Source organism: Melanostigma gelatinosum (genome assembly GCF_949748355.1).
Source record: "Melanostigma gelatinosum genome assembly, chromosome: 24".
NCBI classification, from domain to species: Eukaryota; Metazoa; Chordata; class Actinopteri; order Perciformes; family Zoarcidae; genus Melanostigma; species Melanostigma gelatinosum.
This window is the reverse complement of record NC_136657.1, coordinates 4,521,173-4,545,058: the sequence shown is the minus strand read 5'-3', so window position 1 is coordinate 4,545,058 and position 23,886 is coordinate 4,521,173. Positions and strand designations below refer to the sequence as shown.

The following is a 23,886-nucleotide window of genomic DNA, read 5'->3' as shown; positions in this document are numbered from 1 at the left end:
ACAAAAATGTCATGAAAATAGGTGTCGTTTATTTTCTTCATGAGACACTTATGGCAAACTAGCCCAAACCCCTCATGAGCGTGTAACTCTGAGGTTACAGCACCATCTAGAGGTGAGTTCAGGCAACTTCCTGTTTTCGAGACAGATCCAACATGGCTGCTCCCTTGTAGAGACGTTTTCAGGCTTCCTGGTTGTGTGGAGTAGCTGCAAAGCTGGAGGGATTGCCGGTAAACAAACACAGAAAGCAATATTTCTCAATGTTGAATGGTGCAAACTCAGAGATCTTTATTGTCTAAATTAAAGTTTTACTGTTTGTGTCATGTCTCTCTTCTTGCAGCCACCATGGATGCAGAAGAAATAGCCCTCTGTGCTGTGCAGATAGAGAGATCCATCGCAGACAGAAGCTATGGGGACGTCTTGACCCTCCTCGGTGACCTCGACAAGTCTCACATCACGCCAGAGCAGCTAGAAGCGACAGCCGTCGTTCAACGTATCCACGGGCTCCTGAAAAGCTGCTCTGATGACAGCGTGAAGAGGACAGCCAACAGCTTGTTGTGCAAGTGGAAGAGACAGTACAACAAAGACGCCCGAGGTGCGAGAAGCACTGAGGATCCTGAGCTCTCTCCGAGGGTGTCTCTGCCAGACGAGGCCGAGGACGGAGGAGTCTCCGAGCAGGGGGACTCCCGCGCTGACTCAGCACAGACATGTGACAGCAAAGTGAAGTGTGCGCAACAAGAAGCGTCATCCCTCGTGGAACGAGATGGGCTTTCTTTCCCTGCAGAGAGCCCCTCTGCATCCTGTAGTTCATCATCTGTAAGATCCAAATGTGTTGAGCTCCTTCTTGCCGCCCTCTGCCCCGAACTTCCCGATGGGGACAAGGCCGCAGAGCTGGCCGCAGACATCGAGCGGCACGTCCACGAGCTCCACAAATCCCTGAAATACAAAGCCTGCGTGAGGAGCAAGGTGGCCAACCTGAGGAATCCCAAAAACCGGCATCTACGTCGGGGCCTCCTGAGCGGCTCACTGTCGCCCGAGGCCTTCGCCCGGATGTCCGCGGAGGAGATGGCCAGCGCGGAGCTCCGGCAGCTCAGGGAGGAGTACTCATCCCGGGGCGTGAGCGAGAGGCAGCTTCCTCAGGGGGCGGAAGGGACGCGGACGCAGAAGATCCGCTGCAAGAGATGCGGGGGGTCCGACTGTCGGGTGACGCAGGTGTCCAGGGGTGCCCTTTTCTTGCCCGCGTGGGTGAGGCAGAGCGGCCCTGACGAGGACGCTATGACCTTTGTGACCTGCAGCGGGTGTGGGCGGCAGTGGTACCACAGCGGCTGGGTCTGCCTCTAGATAGCATCAGATCATCATTCAGGGGAAACGGTCAGAGGAATGAGGTGGCGAAACTGTACAGCGAAGGCCCGGCGATGTGACGTCACGATGCCGTGTAAGCCAGTCATCGTGCCACGTCGACTGAGTGAAGGACCATGGGATATCCACCCCAGAGGCCGCTCAGGAGGGCCGATTACTGACTCACATGCCCACCGCATTCTCAGGTCACATGCTCTCCACATGAATGGGATATTGTCGGAAGCCGGGCGCATGTTTTCTTCTCCTCCTTTCAACAAGGAGTTTAAACACTCACAGCAATCGTGGCTCACAATCAGTGCAAAAAGAAAAAGTTTGGCCTGTCAAATCAGTGCTCTGTCGCCATTTGTATCTTCTCTCCCTCGCACAACAAGCACTCTGCAGACAGAGGTGCAACGTTTCGGGCTCCTTCACCAACATTAAGAGGCTTTACGCCTGCAGAAAGGCATATCTTTTGATCATCTTTGCTCATTTATGCAGTGCAATAACATTGGCAATACACAATTTCAGTCGGTTCATTTTCCTTTAGTTTTTAGGAACCACTTCTGAGGTTAAAATATGTTCCATGTATGAATTAATATGTTTCAGAAGTCTGCTCTCACTCATGTAACATGTAAGAACAGGCAAGGCCAATGAAGTGGATGTGATGACATCCAGCAGAGCGCATGATGGGGAGGAGGCGTGACACTCCCCGGGTCATGTGAGCCTCATCAGCGGCTCTAAGGCCAGAGAGCAGCGCCATGTCACCGGCTCACAGCAGCACGCTGCCGGGATGGGGGTGGAGGATTTAAACGCAGAACACACCGACAGGTACAGTTTCTGAAATTGGAAAAAAGAAAACTTCAATTCCAGTGGCTAGAATGGTCACTTTCTGATGCTTTAGTCGGTCAGTAAAGTCGCGCAGCGGTTAGCGCTTCCATTATCGGACAGCTAAGCTAACGGTAACAGTTTATGGTGGTGCCTCCATTATCGGACATTCCTTATTTTGCATCGCGCGTCTCTATCATTTTCTCGAAATATTGACGGTTCAACACTCAGCCATGTTAATACAAGTGTATGCTAGTTTCTGAGTGACAACCATCTCTTTTGTAAGTCAGTTTTATGCTCGCAAACTGCTGTTATAACAGCGGTTGTTCCCATGTTGTAAGTGTCGTAAATCTTGTTTATTGATGGTAGCAGTCTGCTGAGAGAAGCACATGACTGTGTGCGTGTGAGCCAGGTCATGTGACCGTGCACCGTCTTCATTCATGTAAACTCTGCAAAGAAGTCCTAACTTCTCCTAACTCTCTCCCTCTTTTTACAGATTCCTGACAAAATGACATGTGTGCTGATATAACAGTGAGTTACTCATTGTGCTTTATGTTGTTGATTCACTTGTGGACGGCTCACTGGTCATGTGATCAGTGTCCATGTGCTGTATCATTTCATCTACTGTGTAAGGGAATATGTGAGCAGTTAGTGGTACGAGTGTGTTATTAGGTGAGCACATTGTTCTTATCTCAAGCTCAACTTTATCTGTGTGGCCAAAGGTAGACATCAATCAAATCTTCCCTGAAGTTCTACCTACACACTGAATGTTTTGCCCTTTGCTTCCTGAGTGAAGAGGATGTTTCTGTGCCCCTCAGGTGGAACTACTTTCTCTATTTCTGGCGTCTATTGTCCTCCTGACCCGACCCACTGGCGCCATGACGTCAAAGTCCACCCTCCTGAAGGTGATCCTCCTCGGTGACGGCGGCGTCGGCAAATCCTCGCTCATGAACCGCTACGTCACCAACAAGTTCGACTCGCACCTCTTCCACACCATCGGCGTGGAGTTCCTCAACAAGGAGCTGGAGGTGGACGGCCACCACGTCACCCTGCAGATCTGGGACACGGCGGGCCAGGAGCGCTTCCGCAGCCTCCGCACGCCTTTCTACCGCGGCTCCGACTGCTGCCTGCTCACCTTCAGCGTGGACGACGGACAGAGCTTCAGCAACCTGTCCAACTGGAAGAAGGAGTTCACCTATTACGCCGACGTCAAGGACCCGGACAGCTTCCCCTTCGTGGTGCTGGGCAACAAACTGGATGTGCCGGAGCGCCAGGTGTCCGGGGAGGACGCTCGGCAGTGGTGCCGCGAGAACGGCGGCCACCCGTACTTTGAGACGAGCGCCAAGGATGCTACGAACGTGGCGTCGGCCTTCGAGGAGGCGGTGCGGCGCATTCTGGCGCTGGACGACAGAGCCGACCATCTCATTCACACCAACACAGTGGACCTGCAGAGGAAGAGTCACCCCGACTCCACCTGCTGCTGAGCGGAGAGCTCGGTGCGACGCTTCTGCAAATGTGGTCTCTGCAGAAAGTGGGGAAGATCAACGTGTGGACAGGATCGGAAGATCTTTTTTCAGACCAAAACGGACAATATTTTGTGCCAATGTTCATCATTTCCACGCAGAACTCTCCACCCATCATTTCCCAACTCTGATGGTCCTTTTTAGGAATATTTCTGTCACGGTTTTTAGATTTATTGTTGTGTCAGCAGTGGATGTAACCTGAGGGTTAAAGGCCTGTCTCCAAAAGGAGAAGTGAGAGGAGTATTTCTGCCTCTAGCAGCAGAAACAACCACGTTTACAGCTGAAACATTGTGATTTGGTGCTGATTGTAACCCTCAAAATGATTTTCAAGTCTTAAACAAACTCAGAAAACAACTTATCAACGCTTGAATTGCTGTTGAGGTTTTTTCCCCGCATCATCATGAAGGTACCTAAGATGTATGTGGTAAATCAATTGACAGATAAGAAAGTAGATTGAGATGAACTACTTTAGGTTTAGACAGATTAAACAGTCACATGATCGACTGGGTTTATAGTTTCTGAATCTTTTTATCTGTTTTGTTTTTTTACACTGGAAATTAAACGGCATCCAACAATGAAACTGGAGAAAAATCAGTCTTTTGTGTTATTCACTTCCTTTTTAAATTTATTTATTTTAAATGCAGTGCCCTCTTTGTCCACAAGGTGGCGCCCTCGTACCAGAAGTGTGGCTTCACAGTCCCATCGGTGAGCATCTCAAAGGTAAAAGACACAGTGGTACTGAACGCAAGTGACACACAGGTGTTTTCACTTATTGGTCAGCTTTTAATGAGACGTCAATCAAATGCAGCTGGTTTGCTCAAAGGCTTCTGAGCGAACCGCTAATCAGGCAACAAGTGAAGTCACCTGTGTGGGTCCACTGCGTTGACGCAGGAGGCAATTAAGTCAATCCGCTTCACCTTTTTGCACGAGTTGCTTCTTGATGACGTCACACAAACGTTGGATTTTTACTTTATTAAGTACAATTAATTTGTCAACTGCTTTATGTTGAAATAAAATGAGAAGAATAAACAAGTTATTTAATATTTATGAGAATTGATTGGTAGAGTATGTAAACGTCCCTCTTGCATGTAAATAATTCCTGCCCTTCCCTGTGTCCACTAAATATCTTTAGGTTTTTTTTGTACATTACAATTATCAGTAGTTCCAGCTCGACAGCAATGCCTTGAATATGTGTTTGTTACAATAAACATGAAGTCCAAAAAACTCAAATTAATTCCACTTCAGAGACCCAAACACAAGAACGAGACAGGAGACACCGGTGTCACGATAATAAAAAATATCGGTTTTACTAGAGAAGGTTACAAAAATCATCACTATATAGGAGTCATAGAACTATTTCCAACTTAAAAAATAAAACCATCATGAAACACCTACAGGGACTACAATGCCATCAAAGTACAATGAAGTTTTCTTTAGAAAACACCGCCTACCATAGTTGTCGGTACGATTGACTACACATCACCTGAAAAACTGCAGAGACACAGTCATGTCTCCTTCATGCAAATAACGAGGAAACAACAACACCCTGACACGCATCGTCTTATAGGAAATTGAAGTTTTGCCTTTACATCAACCTGGTGGCAAAGCACATATATTTATCAAACATAACACACATGGCAATATAGTCCTTTTTTATACAGAATAGACAGCTGCACACATGGACGGTACTGACATGCTTCATCTCATCAAAGTTCAAATATTTGTCTCCTTCAGTGTTTTAAAAAAAAAAATTTTATTGATTTATTTTTTTAGGGTAAACTAACCAGTGATGATCAATATAGAATATAGTTCATGATTATTAAACAATATCTGATTATAAAATCAATGTATGAAAATTCCTGACTTGTTTTATTCAGAGTGTAAACATCCAAAACAGTCTCTGTGGCTCATATGAGAGGCATGACGTCAAAGAAATAAAGAAAAAGAAAAGTGACTTTTTCTCTCAACTCACATGTTGATGAGTCAGTCATTTGGCCGGCCACCGAAAAAAAAGAATAAGCACAAACGAGTTCCATAAAATCATAATTACTGAATCACAAGAAGAACTCAGCTGCCTAAAACTGATAAAACATTGAAAAATCCATTTTTTTTAAATCACATTTTTAAATGTATACATCACAAGCACCTCAACCCATCGTATCATATAACTGCACTGTATCCCTCTCACGACATACCATTTAAGATGTTCCATTACAAATATTATACCAAATGCAGAACGAGTATTTGAGTGCTAAACACATATCTCAAAAGGGTACGTTTACACATATCTGTGGGAAAAAGAAAGAAAGAGAACAGAAGAGGACGTGTGAATCGAGATCTTTTCAGGGTGGTTCAGATATTTACAGGTGAACTTCATTCACAAAAGGAGAAAGTTTAGAAAACGATAGAACCGGCTTTTTAATGTATAATTCACGCGTGTTTAGACGGTTGAAGCTTTGGAAAAGAACACAACTGGCTAAAATCAGATTTGGTTTGCTACCTGAGGTGTGTGTTTAAAAGACCCGGAATAGATTTATCTTTGATTTTCTGCTGCCGCTGGTGACGAGTGTAGCAAAACCCATAAAGGTCTGAACACACTGAGTCACTTTCTTGCCAAGAGTTACATCACACTCTGTTCGCCTCCTCTGACCCTTGACGAGAAAGCAAAGAAGCATATTTCCCAAAAACATCCCTTTAATTAAAGTTTGCTCCGCCTCTGGTCTCAAATAAACGGTTGATAGCTTAGCAGGTGAATAAACTCGGATCATGTAAATGCACATAATCCTTGAGATACCACATGATGTGAGTCTTTCATATGTTTCTATGAGAGCGGGGCTTTGTGTGTTTGAGGGATTCTCCCTCATTCTTTTGTTTGGTAATAGTGCAATAACGTATCGAGTGTTTTACGATTAAAAAGTCCAAAATGGAGAAGAAGGAGGAAAAAAAACAACCAATGAGCGCCAAAACATAAAGATCGTAATAGTACCTGGTATACTTTTCAGAGAGTATTAAAAAAACAACAACATTCGTACACATTCGCACAATATATTCATATGTATATGCATATAAAACACCAACAAAAAAAACACCCGGAGGAAGGTGGTTGCTGCCTGGCTTCCTCTGTGGCTGAAGCAGACAGTGAACAATGTTTTTTTTTCTTCTTTTTCTTTAGGAGCTGTTGTGTTGAGAGGCCATCACAGCCGGGCCACGTTCACGAGCCGCCCGACCCCAAAATAAAGCACCGAACCGGTGCACCACGACCCGAGCTCTGCCGCATCTCCCGATCCTCTATTCTCCTCATGGAAGGGAAGAGGATGGAGGATCAGGAGGTTTGGGGGGGGGGGGGGGGGGCTATCAAACATGACCGAGGTGGTTTGTTTTTCAACGGAGGGAAGGGGGGAGGTGGGGCGCTGAAGTGGGAGGGTGGGGGGGTTGAGGCGTGGCGGCGGGAGAGGAGCGCTTGTCCTTATGAGTAGGAGGACGAGTTCTGGCCCTCCTTGGAGCGCGCCTCGGCCTCCAGATCCTGGTCGTCCTTGGTCTTGATGTCCTGGTACTCGTGCGTGGAGACGGCGCTCTTCAGGTAGGCCCAGTTGGCCCCCAAAATCATCAGGTAGTGGATCTGAAGAGAAACCGACATTTACGGGAAATAATGTGCAGAGGAGGACGGGTACCGTGACCCAACTCCATGAGGCAAAAAAACAGGATGGATACTGACTTTTTCTGTTTGTGCCATTAATGGAAACTGCTTGCCCACAATGCAATACTTCAGAAACAAAACTACATCGTCTTTTTGAAAATGTTTCAAAGCTCTTGCACCGCTATCCACAATTTATTTGAATGTTTTGCAGCTGCGAGCTCCAGTTCCTTTGTGCAATGCATTGTGGGACAATCGTGTATAAGAATCAAGAGGGTAAGTATCCCTGATTTAGTCCCTTTTTCCAGTGTGAACAGACTGAGGTGTTGAGAGCTAAAGAGTCTCACTGAGCGTTCAGGTGATTAATAATGTAATCATCTCAAACTAAATATTTAAAAACACATTTAAAGGTATTCTTTTAAAATACTATTCTGTATCTCCTCCCACCTCCTAGATAGGTTAGCTGGGAACCATCATAGTACAGCGAGGGCGTTCAGATCTTCCAACGCAACATCTGAATTATTGCTTCTTTTAGTATCTGGACATAAAACAGAGCAGACCGCCTCCACAGCGGAGTAAAACGCCGACCCCGTCTACTCAGCAGAGGCAGGCCGCAGGGTCGGATTCCAACCCGCAGGGCGGCACACCGGGCGAGCGTAGTGAGAGGCGGTGTTGCCACGGCAACGGAACAAGCGGCGCCATGGCAACGTGCATATTCTTTTCCGAGAGGGTGCCAGGTATCGGCGGGAGGCTTACCAGTGCGATGACGGTGGCGCCGGCGCCGGCGAACGCGACGATGTAGAGGTGGTAGGACAGGTAGAACTGTGGAGGCAAGGAGACAATCAGACAGGGAAGGGAAGGAGGGATAGAGTAGGAAACAGGAAAGGTCACGTCAGCGGCCTCTCACCTCGCTGGTGTTGCAGATGTCTCCCAGCGTGGCTCCACAAGCTTTTCCCGGAGTGGCGTTCCAGGGAATGATACCTGCAGGATCAGAGGGAGGAAGAGTCAGAGGAGTGCCGCGAGACAAAAAGGTCGTTTCCTCCCCCGAGACTGTGTGGTTGAAGGCATTGTGAATCCGCCTCGGATAAAGATGAAAGGAAACAGGGCTGCTGAGCCTCTCCTACAGGAAAAATATGGGTCATTATTTCCATTTTTCGTCTTCACTATCGGCTCGTTATAATCCTCCTTCCCCGTTTTCTTCTCTGCATTAATATTATCACTGTAAATAACATAAAACCAGGGAGTTATCAAGACCTTTCACTCCGATAACAATTTGACGAGTGCCAGTAATTGGGGTGAATATTTCATGCAGTGTGCTTCAGTCCGACTGCCAGTGAAGCATATGTGACCGTCGTCCTACTTTGTGAGCCAGCTTTCCTTCAAATGTGGGTCACATGCTGTACGTTAGGCCATCAAACTGATGTGCAATCACAGCAGAAACCCTGCAGGAAGGTGTGTTCTCATCAATCAGCCTCTCAACAATCACAGTGTCTTTGATGACCTCTTCCTGAACGGAAGAGTGTGAAGTCGTTTGCGTGAACGGGGGGGACGATTCAAATGGCACAATTTGAGAAGGGAAAATCACAGACATGTTCAATTAAACGAGTTAAAACTGTAATAATAAATCATTGTGCAGTGAGTTGAAATAGCAGCAGATGCACACATGACATTCTGCTTCTTATAATCAACACATTTTCCATAAACCTTGTTGCAGGCATGACGTTGGTATCTTGTAATTTACGAAGTTAAAGAAAGATAAGAACAAGTAGGATATCCAGCCTCTAAAAGTGATTTGTTTGTCTGTAAATCTGTGGTTCTATAAGCCCAGTTTTCAAGTTGACGAGTTCTGCACACACCTGATCCAATTCAGCTGCAGCGCAATGGTGTCGCCCTTAATGAGATCAGGTGTGCAGAATCAGAGCCGGAGCAGAAGGATAAAGGACAGGCTCGACTCAGGGACTCGAGGAAGAGCTGGAAACACGGCCAGTCTTCATAACTGTTGTCTGGTTATTTATTCGATTTGAATAATAATCATTTAAAGGGTACTGAGGGGAAGAAAATCCACCCTTTAATACGCCGTCATTGTTTCAGACACTCAATGGAAGGTGACAGCAGGAGACATTTATGCTTTTTAAATCAGAAACAACGACAACGCTTGTATTAGAAGCAGACAGATGAAATCACATCAGCCACAACTGATGTGTCAATGCTTCGTGTCATGTTTTTGTCAAAAGCTTCCCTCGGAAATCACTAACTGAGGGAGATGAGACAGGTTCAATATGGGAAAATTACAAAACTGACGAAATGGGAATTTCTATGATCGGGATTCGTTGTGATGCAATAAAAATATTTGCTTGTTAACAAGTGGGGCAGGAGAAAATGTTTGCGTTGTACGTCTCTGCAAAGGGACGGACACGTCGAATGTCAACGTTTCTGCATCAGATCAGAGCAGCTGAACGTTATCGAAACTTCCGCGGTATAATGACGAGTTTAACAAGCGGCAAAGTCCAGGAAAGGACGGGCGTGAGGGCTGGTGGACGGGTCAAACACACCTTTTACGCTGGTGACATCACGTTTCAGAGCCATTTTAAGACTTCTAAGTAGATAATATCGGGATAATATCGAGAATCCCGATTATTTCGCTCGGGACATGCTGAGTTAGCGGGAAACAACCCACCGTACTGCCTGACGTCCACACAGATGGAGTCCGGCGAGGTGATGTTGGCGTCAGGAGACTTCATGGCAGCGCAGGTATTCCACATGTTGAAGAAGAGGAAAACGGGTATCGCCGTGAAGCCGAAGATGGCGAGGAAGGAAAGAGCGAGGATGTAGGTCAGGAACATGAACTGAAGACGGGAGAAAGGGCAGATTGATATTGTGTCAGTGGAAAGGCCAACCTGGCTTGTACAGCATGAAGATTGACTGTTTTTTGTTCATTTTTTTCATACAAGAGCATGATAAAATGCACAGCAAAGTAATTCAATCTCATTTCGAGGGCTTTCATTCGGAGTGTATCTGGGTCAGTGGCTGTGGTGATCTGCCGCAGCAGCTGTTCGCGTGTGTGTGTGTGTGTGTGTGTGTTGACGTACGAAGGCGGTGATGCAGCGTCCACAGACGGTGGTCTTGAAGTCGCTCTGCAGCTCCTTCTTGATGGCGCTGGTGGTGTAAAAGCCCTCAGCCAGCAGGATGATGGCGTAGACGAAGAAGAAGGAGGCGATGCCGTAGATGATGTACTGACAGATCTGGATCCTGAGCCCACGCGGACAGAACAGAAAGCATCATGTGAAGAATCAATAACATAGAGCAAACTATTTTAAAACAATGTGTAGGGAGGGTGCTTTTATTCGACGTAGTGTGAAGCATGTTACAGCGACTTCAGTGCTTGATTTCAGCTGCCGCCAGCCAACTGAACCGCACTGAGGACTTACACCATGGCGAGGGTGGCGTGGTCCGCGGTGACCCTGGAGAAGTGGTTGTCCAGCATGGTCAGGGTGCCGGTCAGCGCCACGTGGCCGCAGCCGCAGAACAGAGCCACGCCTGAGAAGCAGAGGATGGTGGCCACCAGCGAGGCATAGGGCACCCCGCCCAGACACTTGATGCAGCACTCGAAGCATCCTACAGAGGGGGGGGGGGGGATATTGAATATGAATATTGCATGCACGCTGCGCTACATGCTCACATCACGCACTGCTCAGGAAACTGCAGACTCTCCCCTTTTGTCTTCAAAGAAACATCTCAAATGTTTTTCTTTTTCTGAGGCATGAATAAGTCATGACCTCAATGAATTATTTCAAAATAAAAGCCATTTCCCAGGGCATCTGAGGGGTGACATTAAAGTAGCACTTGTTTCTAGTCGTGACTCTGGAATACTGAAGATGTCTTTGCTGTTAGATGGTGTTACTCTTGCAGGTGAACGTGAGACTTTTGGTTTCAGTGCATTTAAAAAGGATGTGCAAACGGCAAAGAGGCTCAAATTGGCCCCGCACAGCAAAAATGATGACGCTGCGCAATCACACCTATGCGCTCGAGCTGTTTCGACAGAACAATGATGGTGAAGAATTAGTCAATTTGTTTTCCATTAACGGTGGCGGTGCGTGGAGCTCATGGCTCACTGGGGGGGGGGGGGGGAGGGGGGGGTTCAGGTACGAGAACAGCGGTTCTTTCTGCTCCCATCACAGAGAAGGATGAAGGAAAGATAACGAGCACAAGATCTTATCTAATACCCGTTAAAAATAGCTCCTCCAGCAAAGCAGGACGTTACTCTGGAGAAAAGAAAAAGACAAAATGAACTGTCTTGTGTGCGCCACTTTGCTGTTTCCCTGACAACCTCCAATTGGCAACTCTGAAGCATCATTCCTGTAACTCATGTTCAGAAATGTGTTGAATCTGAATATGTCTGTTTGCAAAGCCTAGAATTCACAATTGACCATGTTACATATCTGTCAGACCTCGTACTAAACCTGCTGTACTTCCTGCAGGCTACGTAGTGTGCCACGCTGGTGTCGATGAGTTTAAAGAGTGAATATTGATACGGACATTCATGGTCTCCAGGGGATGAATCCAACTGACTTTGGTGATCCCCTGACTTTTCATCTAACCATCATCAGGTCAAAATTTCACAAACCCCGCTGCAGTAAAATGAGAGGTTTTCTAAAAGGACGTCTTTTTAGAAAACCAGAATTCGCAAAGCTTATCGATGGTATCTTTTTATCAGTCATAAAACAAGCGAAGCCTCGTTGCATAATAGATCCAAATCCTATTAATGTTAATGAAGGAAGCGGTCTGATGGAGAGGTGGGGCAGATAAGGCTGGATGGCTCTGAAATCTGAGCCGAGAAACAGGCCTCGAGGGGGGGGGGGGGGGGGGTGCGATGGACTCACTGGTCGATACCCGATACCTTCAGGACCGGGAGGCTGTTTAAACGCCGCTCTGCACTGACACTCCATCCTGCTATAGAAGGTCAATCTCCAGGTGGTTTCGTATGTTAGTCTACCTGCCAGTGTGCAAAACAAAGAATTTCCATGTGATGTAATCTTGATATTCGTGGCCTCTGACGAAAGCTCCTTTCAAGGTGCTGAAAGGAGCCCATTTGCTCATTTTGTTTTTCAGAAAAAAAACTTTCGATATGATATTTTAACGCTCATATGCTGTAAACTCTCTCTTCTCCCCGGTCCCATGCAGCTTCATGGATGAATTCACAGGTTTCATTTGAACGCAGAGCGGGGCTCGTCATCCGGTCCGCCTGCGGCTATACGGCTGTTTGTCAGCCTCAGTTTTAAAGTGCTCTAATGGGGGACAACAGGCCGGAGTGGGCACCTCCAGCCGGCCCGAATGGAAATCAATGGACTATTCATTAGAGTAGAATTTAGGTGACACGCCGAGGCCGGCCCATCGCTCTGGTTTGATACCTCGCTGCATCTCGCTACCTCTCGTCTCTGCCTTTGCCCCGCGTGTCTTCTCTGCTCTCTCGGTGAAATATGGCCGCATGCCCGCGCTGTACCTACAGTGAAACCAGCTGGAGTGAATCGCTGAGACAATATGTTACGCTCCTGTTACGATGCTGTACCACACATCATCTCAACCGCCTCACACCGAGGACGATGCAGCGCTTCGTGGGAACACTTCACAGGACGAGCGAGAGAAATAATTTGACAGACAAGAGCTGGAATTTAGGGTTCACATGCCCTGCTGTTACAGCTCACGTTCTTCCACTGCTGTGGCCTGCAGGACAAAACACAGGGACAGTTGGGTAGATAGATGCTTGCTCTGTGATTGTATTTTACAAAGACAAAAGGGATGTGAGAAGGAGATGAAGAAGAAGTGAGAAGGAAGGAGAGGTGAATGGAGAGGAAGACTGAAGAGGAAGAGATCGATGGAGAGCGAGCAGAGCAACAAAGGGAAGAGGAAAACAGAGAGAAGGAGCTGAGGAAAGACGCAGAGCGAGCGAAGGAAGAACAGAGAAAAGAACGGAGAGAGAGCGAGAGAGAGGGAGAGAGCGAGAGAGAGAGGGAGAGAGCGAGAGAGTGTGAGAGAGAGGGAGAGAGGGAGAGAGGGAGAGAGCGAGAGAGAGAGGGAGAGAGGGAGAGAGGGAGAGAGCGAGAGAGAGAGGGAGAGAGGGAGAGAGCGAGAGAGAGAGGGAGAGAGCGAGAGAGAGAGGGAGAGAGGGAGAGAGGGAGAGAGCGAGAGAGAGGGAGAGAGCGAGAGAGAGAGGGAGAGTGTGAGAGAGCGAGAGAGTGTGAGAGAGAGGGAGAGAGGGAGAGAGCGAGAGAGAGGGAGAGAGCGAGAGAGAGAGGGAGAGTGTGAGAGAGCGAGAGAGTGTGAGAGAGAGGGAGAGAGGGAGAGAGCGAGAGAGAGAGGGAGAGAGGGAGAGAGGGAGAGAGGGAGAGAGTGAGAGAGAGAGAGGGAGAGAGGGAGAGAGAGGGAGAGAGAGGGAGAGAGAGGGAGAGAGGGAGAGAGAGGGAGCGAGGGAGAGAGCGAGAGAGAGAGAAAGTGTAACACGAAAAAGCAGCTCTTGGCCCCGGGGCCGGCAAATAGCAGTTGCCATAGCAACGTGTTACCCACGACCCAGTTCAGCGGTAGCGTCGTCCTTCACACACACACACACACACACACACATACCGACGCAGAGCGATGCAACCTCAATAAACAAGTGAAGATCGGTGCTAAGTGGTGACAACCGTGTGGAATTTGACACAAAAACAGGATGCGAAAGGTGATGACAAGAAAGAGGGAAAGTTATCCATGATCTCCTTTTCAGGTTTTAAGAAGTGGGTCAGACAGATATTATATGGTTTGAAATGAAAGAGAGATAGATGGAGGAGAGAAAAAGATGATTAGATCAGCTCCTCAGGGACTTAAAGGAATTCACATTACAATGCAGTGATTTGCTGTGGTCGACCACAGACGGTACATAAGAAGTGGGCGAATAGTCACTGGGAGCGATGGTTTGTGGTTTACCATTTTAAAGCCTCCAGTTCTGCATTTTGGCCGTCGCCATCTTGTTTTGTTGCAAACAAGAGGGTGGAGCTAAGTACAAACGGATGCTGAATGACACATTTTAGCGACCAAAATGTTTGATAAACTTCGATACAATCGGACTTATTTTTACAACCAGAGGACTCGCGGAGTTGGAGTTGTGTTTCTGTGCAACGGATGAACGTAAATCCAATATTCAGCTCTGTGTGTGCTCCTCGCCAGCCCCTGAGGGAAAGATCTGTCTCTTTAGCAGCTAAATGCAATTTCCTCACGGTGCATTATGGGTATATTCCCACAAGAGTTGAGGAGGACCTCAGAGAGAGAGAGAGAGAGAATGAAGGTGTGGGCAAGTAAAGCAGGAGGAGGATGGAAAGCTGCGTCTCCTCTGGTTGAGATGAAAAAGAAGTCCCATCTGTTTGATAGCAGCAGACTTCAGCTACAACACACACACACACACACACACACACACACACGCTCGTAACCTCATAACTTCAGTTTGGGAGATTTCCGTCTTTCCACTTGAGTTGAAGGATAAAATGTTTCTCTGAGCTTTTATGAAACACGAATAAAAACCACGAGAGAACATCACAACCGCATCGTCAAAACAAAGCTGTGTTTCAACTTGTCTTTTGTATATTTTGCCATTATTTCTATTAGTTATGTACGGTGGTCGACCCAAAAACAAACTGTACGTATTCTGTTTCACATTTGGCCGAAGTCTTTTACGATATTAAAAAGAGCTACAGGTTACATTGTAAAAGACAAAAGGCCAAATTTAAAAAAGAATAAGTCCATTTTTTCTGTTTATTGTTATTTATTATTTATTTATTCCGTTCCGTGTTCCGTATCTTTATATCTGAATACATTTTGTCAATTGTTTTGTCCATAAAATATCAGAAAAACATTGAACTTTGACAACAGCTTTGGTTGCGGGTATGTGCATGTGTAATGAAGCTTCCAGTTCAAAATAATACAAATTAAAAATGATGTACATACATCATACAGATGAGAACGTTGAACTTTTCTTAAAACTGAGAAGCTGAAACCATCATTTCAGACATTTTTACTTGGAAAAACCCGAAACTATTTATCTGTCAAAATAATCATAGATTCTTATTTTCCAATGAATGAATCAATGTTGCTTCCCTCTATTTCTCTCTTTCTGCGGCTTTCCAAGACACAGTGGATATGCACCACTGTGACCGTGAGATTTCTTTCTTCAGTGGATCAAACGTGTTTTTCTTTTGCTTGTTTTTGTACGGCAACATGACCAAGGCCAGAATCATGTGGTGACAGATGGGGAACAAACAACAAGCAGCAGAATGACCAAAACGAAAAAGTGAAAACCCTGCTCGGTTATATGACAAACCTTTTCCTCAAAAAGGACAAGAAAAACAAAAGACGATGAAAAACGCAGTCGTATTAAAACAAAAATCCTTTTTCCTTTGGACGACATGTCAGTTAAAAGTTTGAGACGATACCTAACCCTAACCCTAATACGGCAATATACTAAGTGTTTCTATTTATTTCTTTATTTTTCTTCGATTCTTTTTGTCTTCTTTCCGGTGCAAATTAGTGCCCAAGTCATATTTAAGGTTAAGGGATCCTTTGTTGTGAATATTCCTCATATATCAAGGAAACAAGAGACTCAAAGAGAGTTTGCAACTCAGCACTTACAGCAGGACGGAGGACCACGCAGCCTGAATGACCTATACGCATCATACAGGCCCAGCCACTCATTGATGTCAGCCTCGGCTAACAATGACGAGTGCTTAATCGCCATCGGCCGTGTAATGGGCTGTGGATGAGAGGAGCAGATTGGGCATCGGTGGGTGATGGAGGGAGGACAGAGGAGGTTGGCATCACTCAGGAACAAGGCGTGCTGCGCCAACCTGCCACTTGCTGCTATTCATATACCCGCTGCAGACTGTTGTTCACATGTAGATGCCGTGTTGGACGGCGGTGCACTGTGGGAGCTTGTGAGAGATAAAAAGTGGAGTGAGAGGTGGTTGTGTGTAACAAAGACAAGTAGGAGACGGATGCCAATCACGGCGAGCGTACGCATTAGAGTGTGTGTGGGTGTGTGTGGGAGAGAAGCAGCAGCACAAGGATGGTTTGTCCTCATATATCAGCTACTGTTACAGACAGCTTTCCCACTGGTGGTGAAATGGCGCTGGATTGACATTCAAATTGGCAAATAGTGACCATGGTATACAATGTGGTGTCTGATCCTTTGCTGAGATGACCATTTAAGTCGCCGAATATATGGGAAAACGTCACAAAAGAGCATCGATATGTCTACTTTCATTCCCTTTTGTGTGTGGGCCACAGTAACGCTGTTACACACCAGAGCTGAAGAATGAGTGACGCTCACTCTTTAAAAGGCTGCGGAGAAGAAGCTTCTTAGCATTTGTGTGTGTGGCAGCAGTAAAGTGGATTACGAGGCATAATAAAGCTGAACGCGGGCAACAGGTTCAGAGCAGAAGTCACCTTATCATCATGTTTACTGTACACTTTGTTAGAATATTGTATAAATACTTGTAGGCCATTTACAGCACGTCCTTTCAGTTCAACCAGGACTATTTATCACAACCGCAGCAACGATCCATGAAGGATTGAAGTGTCAACAGAAAACAAGTTGTGCTTGTAAGGTCAAGAAGGGGGGGGGACAGGGTTGCCTAGCAACTGGTCCCGATCATCTCATCTAATTCCTGGCAAGACAGCAAAAATGCGTATATTTCCCAAACTACTCCTTTAAACACTGCTCTCGTGGAAGACGTTCTGCATTACCTCTCTAGCACCGCATCTTAATATCCTCCTCTGCTCACGTCAAACATCACAGATTTTACCAGACGAAGACAAAACCTTGAAAGGCTGATGAAGAGGAACTGTCTTTGTGCTCTGCCCTTCCAACGGCAGGAGATTCAAGAAAAAACCTGCACCCCTCCAGACGATGATGTAACCTCTTACGCTTCTGATCTGAACATCATAAGCAAAGGCGGCGACGCGTTACGCAAGAGGACACACACACACACACACACAGGAAGGGAGCGAGGTGTGTGTGAACAGGCCTTTCATTTGCAACAAAGGGGAGGACGGCAGACGAAGAGGAACTTCAAATGCACTCAGAACCACTTTGAGAGCCAATTTAGGGGCCACATTAAAGTTAAGAATAAAAAGGTCACATGGGAGGTGCTTTCTCGAATCAAACAGTTGCATACTGATGAAATCAGATATAATCGTTTACCTCAGAGAGCTGATGTCTCGTTATCCGAGTCCTGAGCACAGTGTACCTCCACCACAGCGGATTATAAACCCTGCCCGAGTTCTGCGCTCACTTTCCAGTATACTCTCAGTTCCATATCACGATGAGACACACAGTGGTGCAATCAAGAACATATAGTCTGTTTAGCATAATTACAGCGAATCAACATGCTCTTTACAACTGTGAGCATCGTACCTGATGCTAATGCAAAATAAGTCGGATTAAAATCGCACTTGTGTTGCAAAAAGGGACTCCGTTTCTATTTCTTCATGATATTCAAAAGATCCTAGATGAAAGATTTTGTTCATAATTGTGGTTTCAACAAACGAGACATAACCTGAAAGCTTTTTATGCTAAGCTACGATAGCTGTCTCTTGGTTTTACCTTTTATAGAAAGCAAGATCATTTCACACAAAGCGTTTGTTTGTTACGGGGAGTTTTGTAAAGAAGTGAGGATTTATTCCCAAACGTCTGCCGTCCGAATCACAAACGTGATGAACCAAAGCAGAGGATGAACCGCTGGCGCTCATCAACTCAAGCTCGCCTTCTTGCCCCCACTGTAAGTCTTCAGCCTCTTAACGGATGCTGTAAGCTTATGGTGACATTCCAGATGTCAAAGGCACACACCAATGATTACACCGATAAATAGGCCATCCTCCAATCAAGTCTATTTTGGTTCCCTGGTGTGTGTGTGTGTGTGTGATTCGGTTCTGCACCGTATACGTCTGTGACCCAGCAATATTACCGTGGCGGGGCCAAGAGGTGCTGCAGGAACTACAAGTTAGGTTTCTTTAAGTTGGAAAAAAAATGGAACACTGAGCTAAAAATTTGAATATTTGCTCCCAAAATTGTAACTTTTTGTAAAGGTGGAGCTAAAAGTCTGAATATTTGCTGCAACAAATGGTAACATTTGGAATACTGGAGCTAAAAATGTGATTCTTTGTCCCCAAAACAGTAATATTTTTTTAATACTTGAGCCAATATATATTTGCCCCGATATAATATTCAAATGTCTTAGTTGCTTCCAAAATAGTAAAATATTGTATCCTAGTGCTAAAAATCTGAATATGTGTGCCCTTATGAACATTTATTTTATATTTGCTTCCAAAAAAAGATACATTTTGGAACGTTGAAGCTAAAAAGCTGAATGTTTTCTACCATTTTGTCAAGAAAATATGACTTTTCAAACACAAACCCTCACTTTTAACGAAACTGCCCACATGAAAGTGGAGAAAAACAAGAGGTGACTAAAGCAGGGGAACACTGGGGTTGCTGTGAGGTGGGTGCGTGTAAAGCCCCTCCAGCATGCGCTCTGATATAGACTACCCTGCTCTCTATCAGCCAACAGGGGGAAAAGGGGGGGGGGGGGGGGGGGATCGTGGAGCTGCCGTTGCTCCACACCTGACGGGATAACGACGCGGCCATGCACAGAGCGCAGCGCTCCACCGCCGCGTTATCAGCCGCTCATTAGGCGGACATATGCACATGATGGTGCAGCAATGTAAAAGCAAATTGGCTTTAACGTATGCACATGAAACCAGAGCGTATTAACCCGCCCACCCTGTTCTTCTCCCCACCAGCTTCCAAATCCCATTTGAGGGCGCCAAATAACACAGAAAACGTCAAATTGCGCTCGGGATTGTGGAATAATCTCGGGCATCCGCAGCAGAGAGACCGTTTAATGCTTTCCAAATCGCCTGGAATAGGTGAGAGGCCAGGGGGGGGGGTAGGTGGGGGGGTGGGGGTAGCATCGCTATTGTCTCGCGCACAACCGAGAAGCATTGCAAGTAGGTTAACCCGCTCAGGCTGGCGCAGACGCAAATGTCTCCAAAGAAAACACAGGAAAACGCGCAAATGTCAGCGGATGATTGAGCGTACCTTTGCTCTCTTGTCCCTCGTCCTGAGTCTCCTCCGCGTTGGACTCCATGGCCGGCTTTGTCCCATCCATTATTTTAGAGGAATATGGTCTCCTTCTGGCACTTGTACCTCACAGTCTGTGGATGCTGGAGCCTATCCTGGTGACTCTCTCTCTCTCTCTCTCTCTCTCTCTCTCTCTCTCTCTCTCTCTCTCCTCTCTCTCTCCTCTCTCACTCTCTCTCTCTCTCTCTCTCTCTCTCCGCGCCTCGTACACACCCTCCCTCTCTCTCCTCCTCCTCCCTGTTGAAGCTTAGCTCTGTCTCTATGTATATTAACAAACCAGTCTCATGATGCAAAGGCGCTGTCAGATTGGATTTATTTCGCACATGCGGATTAGCTGGCCCCAAATGATGCCAGATAGCGCGTGTTGGCCCCTAAACCCTCTCACTGTGGAGAAAATGACGCTCATTCACTTTATTCCTGTCATTTTGTGTCATCAACGGCTTCCTCCGTCTGCTGGTCTGCAGGTGAAAATGACTGATCTCGATTCATGTTATTTGCTTCGGTGAAGCAGAGGATATAAGGACAACATGTACAGGATATGTAAAACTGCAAACTCATGGGTAACCATGCATGCATGCATTAACACACAAACACACACATGCAACCACACACTCACCGCCCCCTCTCCATCTGGTGAGTTGAGAGAGTCAGGGAGGGAAGGGAAGGAGGCGAAGAGAGGGAAAGAAAAAGATGATCGAGTGTGCTTCAAGAGAAGATGAAGGGGGGGAGGAGTCATTGTTGTTTTTAGTTTTCTGTCTCACGTGGAAATGGCCTGTGCAGCAGATGCATTGTCTCAACATCCAAACAGCACAGAGGACAAATGCAGATGAGGTTGAACTCAAAACAAGCCAGTTGCAACACTCATTTCCGATGATGTCGAGATATTATTATCCCATTAGAATAAACACTCAGTGGAGGATGCTCTGTTTCCTGCTTCAGCATATGTTCCTGTTCATTGTTATTGCAGCCCTATTGCTACTTCAACCCACTTTCCTTGGTTTCCCCTTGAAGAAAAAACAGCTTCATTTAAATTGATTTGACTTTGATTGGCTCACCTTTGACCAATTGGAGCTTCTTATAAACAGCCATGTGTCTGGCTTTATTTGTGAGGGCAGCCTTTGTTTGCCCCCGGGGCTGCTGATTGGCTGAGTGCAAGATGCCACAATCCAATGAGAAATCAAGCAAGGTGAGTCCCCGGTTCAAAGTGGGTGGAGTGTGTTTATATAGAGAAGGGGGGGGGCTGTTTCCATCATTCACCCCATTTTCTAATAACATCCTGAAACAATGGGACGCCATCTGTCCTGAATCCTCTTAAAACAAGGTTTTAATTCAGGCCCACGTGGCCCTGTTTCAGACAAAGCTCAGCCCACACAACAGTCCAGGAAACCCCACCCTCACACACTGCAGACAAAGGTGACCCCACCGGCCCCCAATATTTTCATCCGAAGACACCAGAACAGTTTGCTGGACACATGTGATATGTAGTGGATCCATTTACCCCGAGGGCTGAAATAAGCACCCAGTCTGCACCATATGCTGGTCACCCAATCACGCTGACTTTCTGACCATTCTGACCATCTGACCATTTTTCTCCCAGAACCCCCATAATCCCTTGCTGGGTCACACAGATTCAATGAATATTTGCTTTGCCGAATGGCTTCAGAAGGAGCTCCTGTTCAGCTGCACCGACGTTCTTATCGGCCTCCACAACTCTTTCCATTAAAGGGAAAGCCGGGAGGGCCTGGCGAATGCCTGTCTTCCCTCATTACAGCGAGACAGAGAAGAGAGTCGTCCCTGAGTAATGAGGACATCGCAGCGAGGAGAAGAAGAAGAAGGAGAAAAGGAGGACACAGCAGTCTCTGGACACCTCTGTAAAGAGCGGCTTCAACTTGATTTCAAGCTTCAGTTTCAAAGGGTTCCACAACAAGCTCTCGTCACATCCTCAGCATCAGAGCGCTCTGATCTCAGAGTGATACCGGCTCTGCTGTTGCCAGGGAGACGTCTAACACCGCCGATAGGCTGCACTATAATTCAGATCTTTCAGCGATGCTATCAGTTCCCAGAAGAGCCTCTCGTGTGGCCTTCGTAACAGCTCGAACCCGCCAAGAGGCAGAAGCCAAGAAACATATTTCATGAGCTATAGCCACGAAGAGCGACTGACTGAAATACATATCTGTAGCATCAGTGAAATGATTCCTACGCCTACGACCGGCTCAGCTGAAGGCGAGAGTCCTTGACATGCAGCCAAAGTGTTTAAAGCTTCCTGCATTGCTGCATGAAAGCCTGAGCGGGAGGAACCATCTTGTGGGCAGATACAACGGGGCTGTAAATATGTAATTGACCTTTTAACCGTGTTCCTGACAACGGTATCGACGCCACTGTCGTCGGGGCGCTGACACTGTCAGGCTTTGAGCTCTGATCCCAGAGGGCTGACCTCGCCGTCACCTTATGTTTCTAGCCGTCTCGGTGTTGCTTCATCCGCCCCCCCCCATTGGTCAAACAGAAGTGTGTTGTCAGGAAAGCTGGAAACAGGGCATCACTTGGGCAAACGTAAACATACAATTCTCTGCCAGAGATAGTGTGTGTGTGTGTGTGTGTGTGTGTGTGTGTGTGTGTGTGTGTGTGTGTGTGTGTGTGTGTGTGTGTGTGTTCTTTGGTGAGTGTGTTCAGATCCGGGCCCCTTAATCTGTGGTGGTGACGATGACCCAGTTTCTCACCCACCCCTCCCACCCCATCAGCCGTCAGTCGCCAAGGAGACGCTTCCCTTTCATCCCTGAACAGAAGCGTCACATGCTGACAGAGGTTTGTCCATCTCGAACACTCGATCTAAATATATCAGCATGTATTGCATGTATATATTTCATACGCGGAGTTTCTTCCCCTCTTTCTATCTCTCATCAGTTGAAATCGAAAGCAGGCACACGCGCAACTTCAACGCAAATTCATGCAAACGCATCCCATCCTGCTCCGTCATCATCTGTGCTGCCTGAGACACCTGCGCCCCTGTGTGCGCTGAATTTGCATGCGATTGCAAAGTTTTGCTTTAATGTGAAACGTCATTAGCGAATCATGTGCAAACCCAACGCGCAGCTTTCGGCTGGAACCCACAGAAATAAATCCGGGGGCATCTCTGATATATCTGGCCCTATTTACAATGTGTGACTCCTGTCGGTACGGATGGATTAACCTACACTCACCTCTACACACACACACACACACACACACACACACACACACACACACACACACACACACACACACACGCGCCCATCCCCCCCATCGCCCCCTCGTCCAGCAATTTATTCGACGAGCCGCTAATCCCACTGGCCCAGATTTGGTCCACAGTCTGCTCCACATGATGTGTTGTCATCGTCATCCCAAATAACTGCACACACACACACACACACACACACACACACACACACACACACACACACACACACACACACACACACACACACACACACACACACACACACACACACCACCCTACTCCACGGCTGCCTGCCTGCATCATGTTAGAGTCATGTGACTCAGGAACTGTTGCACCTGTGACCTACTGTACTGAGGCGCAGTGCACGCCAGCGCCGATGTGGGTTAAGAACTGCGTGCGTGAGTCACTGTGTGGAGGGAAAGCAAAGCAGGGTGGGTTCATCATCATCACCATCACCATCATCTTCATCATCATCATCACTCCAGGGGTGGCAGAGCGGCAGAGGGAGGTGAGGGAGAATGTGTGTGTGTATATATATATTCATATTTTTGTGCGCGTGTGGGCTCGTGTGATGAGATGTATGACTGTTCGAGTCGAGATGACGGCTGCCTCGGAGCCTTGTGCGTCGCCGCGTCGCCATGGCAACAGGTCCTCTCGACGACCGACCGACTCTGACACGTCGGGGTCGGCCGTCGGGGACGAAGAAGACTGAGGACGAGGAAGACTAGCAGACTAAATATGAAAGCAAACATTGGGGTTATATGACAGGGAGGCATGTTGGGTTGAAAAAGAAGTCTCTTCTGCAGCCTCTTGTCAGCCCGAATCAACGGCACGACACAAACATGTGGTACTAAAACTAAAAAAGAGCTTTCAAAATGAAATAAAAAAGAGCAAAGGACATAAAATCAACAGTGAAATCAATAAGATGTATAGAAGACAGGCACAAAAGACAAAAACAAATCATTTTGCAGACAGAATCACCAAATCAATTCTGAGACAGGAACAGGAAGGAAAACACAACAATTAGACTTTGTATTCATCCATCCCAAGGCTGTTATTGTGACACCATTGCTGCAGTTTAAGTGTTGGCATGCTCTTATCCTAATCAGGTCAGTGAATCGTTCCACTTTCTCCTTTTCTTTTCCAGCTGACTGATCATTTATTCCTTCAGAATGAAACAATCCTCTAATACCTG

General features: G+C 46.8%; 3 protein-coding genes across 3 annotated transcripts; 2 read left to right on the top strand and 1 right to left on the bottom strand.

Annotated features, from left to right (window-relative positions):
- Positions 1-342: 342 nt before the first annotated feature.
- Positions 343-1,577, top strand: tceanc (transcription elongation factor A N-terminal and central domain containing; the record flags this gene model as incomplete). Its single annotated transcript, XM_079296831.1, has 1 exon — positions 343-1,577. One exon carries the CDS (start codon positions 343-345, stop codon positions 1,336-1,338), a length of 996 nt encoding a protein of 331 aa, XP_079152957.1. The 3' UTR covers positions 1,339-1,577.
- A 461-nt stretch (positions 1,578-2,038) lies between these two features.
- Positions 2,039-4,257, top strand: LOC306797354 (ras-related protein Rab-9A-like). The gene is made up of 3 exons (XM_079296684.1): positions 2,039-2,163; positions 2,657-2,691; positions 2,979-4,257. The coding sequence occupies exons 2-3, from the start codon at positions 2,674-2,676 to the stop codon at positions 3,642-3,644; spliced, it is 684 nt and encodes a 227-aa protein (XP_079152810.1). The 5' UTR covers positions 2,039-2,163; positions 2,657-2,673; the 3' UTR covers positions 3,645-4,257.
- Positions 4,258-7,149: 2,892 nt separating this feature from the next.
- Positions 7,150-19,560, bottom strand: LOC306797171 (neuronal membrane glycoprotein M6-b-like; the record flags this gene model as incomplete). Its single annotated transcript, XM_079296384.1, has 7 exons — positions 19,436-19,560; positions 10,746-10,932; positions 10,407-10,566; positions 9,995-10,163; positions 8,225-8,298; positions 8,074-8,139; positions 7,150-7,302 (listed from the first exon to the last, which is right to left on the bottom strand). Exons 1-7 carry the CDS (start codon positions 19,503-19,505, stop codon positions 7,150-7,152), a joined length of 879 nt encoding a protein of 292 aa, XP_079152510.1. The 5' UTR covers positions 19,506-19,560.
- Between the last annotated feature and the right edge of the window lie 4,326 nt (positions 19,561-23,886).